The sequence below is a fragment of the Nicotiana sylvestris genome, chromosome 2, assembly GCF_000393655.2.
Source record: "Nicotiana sylvestris chromosome 2, ASM39365v2, whole genome shotgun sequence".
Lineage (NCBI taxonomy): Eukaryota > Viridiplantae > Streptophyta > Magnoliopsida > Solanales > Solanaceae > Nicotiana > Nicotiana sylvestris.
Window position 1 is genome coordinate 149,156,809 of NC_091058.1, and position 3,540 is coordinate 149,160,348.

Sequence of the window (3,540 nt, forward strand, 5' to 3'; positions counted from 1 at the left end):
GATAATGAATGAGGATGGCGTCAAATCATCTATTGAACATCAAAGTAGACTCAATGAGTCTATGCAAGAATTTGTCAAGAAGGAAATTATCAAGTGGTTGGATGTCGGGGTTGTCTACCCCATTTACGATAGTTCATGTACTTCTCCGGTTCAATATGTCCCAAAGAAGGGGGCATGACGGTGATCACCAATGACAAGAATGATGATTCCTACAAGAACGATGACCGGGTAGAGGGTATGTATGAACTATCACGAGCTCAAAAAGGTCACAAAGAAGAATCACTTTCCACTTCCTTTCTTAGATCAAATTCTCGATAGATTGGCCGGCCGTGTTTTCTATTGCTTTCTTGATGGGTTCTCGGGCTACAAGAAAATTCTCATTTCTTCGGAAGACCAAGAGAAAACAACCTTTACATGTCCCTATGGTACTTTTTCTTTCAAGTGGATGCCATTTGGTTTGTGCATTGCACCAGTGACTTTTCAAAGGTGTATGATGTGTATTTCACAGACATAATGGTGGAATACCTTGAAGTTATCATGGATGACTTCTCGGTAGTGTGAGATTCTTTTCATGATTGTCTTGCAAATTTTGACCAAGTGTTCGCTAGATGTAAAGAAACAAATTTGGTTATCAACTGGGAGAAATGCCATTTCATGGTTGAGGAAGGCATTGTCCTTGGTCGCAAAATCTCAAGGAAGGGTTGTAATTTTTACAAGGAAAAGATTGAGGTAATTTCTAAGCTTCCACCCCCAACTTTGGTGAAAGGAATGTGGAGTTTCTTAGGCCACGTGCATTTTTACCAGTGCTTCATCAAAGATTTTTCTATGGTAGTGAACCCGTTGTGCAAGCTTCTTGAGAATGATGCTAAGTTTAATTTCAATGATGATTGAGTGAGAGATTTTTAATTGATAAAGCTCAATTTGACGACTACTCCCATCATCACCGCTCAAAATTGGAGTGTGCCCTTTGAACTCATGTGTGATGCAAGTGATGTAGCGGTTGGGGCCATTTTGGGGCAACGCATTAACAAGATTTTCCATCCGGTCTACCATGCTAGTAAGACCATGAATAGTGCCCGAGTTATCTATACCGTTATGAAGAAAGAGCTCCTTGCTATTGTGTTTTCAATTGAGAAGTTATGTTCGTACTTGATGGGTGCAAACATTATTGTCCACACGGATCATATGGTGCTTCGTTATCTTATGAGAAAAAAGGACTCCAAATCTCGGTTGATGAGATGGATACTTTTGTTGCAAGAATTTTATATTGACATCCAAGATAGGAAAGGCAATGAAAACCAAGTGGTGGGCCACTTGTCTCATTTAAAAAAGGAGGGGAGACTGCATGATGGCCTTGAGATCAATGACTCCTTCCCTGATGAGCAACTATTGGCAATTTCCATGAAAGAGGTTCCATGGTTCATAGATTTAGAAAATTTTCTTGTGTGTGGAATCATTCAAGATGAGTTCTCTTCAAACCAGAGGAAGAAGCTCAAACGGGATTGTCAAGATTATTATTGGGATGAGCCATACCTTTTCCGGATTTGTAAGGATGGGGTGATTAGAAGATGTTTACCGGAAGAATAGCAAGGTGAAATTCATGGGGCTTGTCATTCTTCGCGATATGGTGGTCATCATGGCGGATGAGAACGACAGCCAAAGTGCTTAGTTGTAGTTTTTATTGGCCCACACTTTACAAGGATACAAGTGAGTTAGTGAAAAGATGTGATGAATGTCAATAGGCCGGTGGAATCTCAAAGAAAAATTAAATGCCTCTCACAACCATTTTAGAGATTGATATTTTTGATGTATGGGGTATTGAGTTCATAGGACCTTTTGTGCGCTCTTGTGGAAACACCTACATCTTGGTTGCGGTGGATGATGTGTCCAAATGATAGTCATTTTTTTAAAGAAAATTTTCACAAGGCTTGGTACTCCGCGTGCAATTTAGTGATGGGGGGTCACACTTTTCCGACAAGTCTTTCAACTCTTTACTTAGAAAGTATGGTGTTTCTCACAAAACTTCATAACTCCCTATCACCCATAAGTTACTGGGAATGTGGAAATCTTCAACCGGGAGATAAGAGTATCTTGTCGAAAATTGTGAATGCTAATCAGACGGATTGGTCCAAGAAGCTTGATGATGCATTATGGGTTTATCAGACGACTTACAAAACACCTATCGAAATGTCTCCATACCGATTAGTGTTCGAGAAAGCTTATCATCTTCCGGAGGAACAAGGTCACCAGGCAATGTGCGCTCTAAAGAAGTTGAATCTTGATTGGGATGTAGCCGCTAGCTTGAGGATTGCACATTTGAATGAATTGGATATGTTCCGGTACCATGCCTATGCAAGTTCATCCTTGTACAAAGAAAAGATAAAATACCTTCATGACAAATATATTTTGAACAAAGAGTTCAAAATGGGCGATCTTGTATTGTTGTTTAACTCAAGGTTGAGGATGTTTTCATGGAAGCTAAAATCCAAGTGAAGTGGTTCTTTTGAAATTGTGGGTGTGACACCTTTTGGTGCATTAGACTTGAAGAATAAAAACAATGAAGTATTTGGAGTCAATGTTCACCGGGTGAAGCACTACTTAGGCAAGTTTGGAGATAGCACGTGGTGGCGGTCATTCACTCCATTTGAGAGTTTTTTGGGTCGTGTCGCGACGTTAAATCGGGCGCTTCTTGGGAGGCAACCCATGTTCTTTTCCTTTTTATTTTGTAGGCTTTTCCTTTTTGTAGTTAGGTGTTATTTGTGTTCTAACTTGATTTGAAGTGTGCTACAAGGATGAGTGTCACATACAAGAACAGTGGAAGAAAATATGGCAAAGTTTTCAAAGGAACGCAAACCGTATTTGATTTGTACAGACCATATATTTGTTGGTGCTATAGAAGATGAGCATTGTGGTCGTATATTATTCTTGCAGACCACACAATTGAAATGTCAAAATACCAACTCTCTAAAGTTTAAGCTTGTTAGAGCGGAGGTCGATCTACGACCGCACGTGAAATCAGCGGTCGTACCAGAAAATGTGCAGATCGTAGAATGGGTTGTGAGAATGTTCATAAAGATGGTATGGTGCAGACTGCACATCAAAATGTGTGGCCGCACTCGTCTCTTCTCCCTTCTCAAATATGTTGGTATAAATAGAACTTTAGACCTCATTTGACCCTTTTCCCACTTTGAGCATAACATTGTTACCCTCCCAATATTTCTTGGAGATTTCAACTATCCACTCACGTAGCCACCTCTATTATTCACTCACTGCACTCACTCTATCTGAAAATGGTTTGATCAAGAGGCTGAGGCGATACTACAAAAAGAAGAGGTGAATCTTCTTGGTCTCTACGCAAAAGTGCCTTACCCCTTGGTCATCCCAAGACGATCCGAAAGAAAAACACAACCGGGCAGAGGGAGAGGTGCAGACCTCTCTGAGTTTATCTCTTATGTCCCATCTAGGAGTCTTCTAGACATTGATGAGTCTCAACAAGTGGATGCAGACAGCTACTGCAAAGTTGTCTGACTTGCCTAGTAC

The 3,540-nt window shown here is 40.5% G+C and overlaps 1 protein-coding gene across 1 annotated transcript; it reads left to right on the forward strand.

Moving 5' to 3' along the window:
• The first annotated feature begins 1,953 nt into the window (after positions 1–1,953).
• Positions 1,954–2,493, forward strand: LOC138885770 (uncharacterized). The gene has a single exon (XM_070166749.1). It carries the CDS (start codon positions 1,954–1,956, stop codon positions 2,491–2,493), a length of 540 nt encoding a protein of 179 aa, XP_070022850.1.
• The last annotated feature ends 1,047 nt before the right edge of the window (positions 2,494–3,540 follow it).

Bases quoted from the DNA above. Each gene is read 5' to 3' on its own strand.
- LOC138885770 (XM_070166749.1), top strand. From the start codon at position 1,954: ATGGGGGGTCACACTTTTCCGACAAGTCTTTCAACTCTTTACTTAGAA.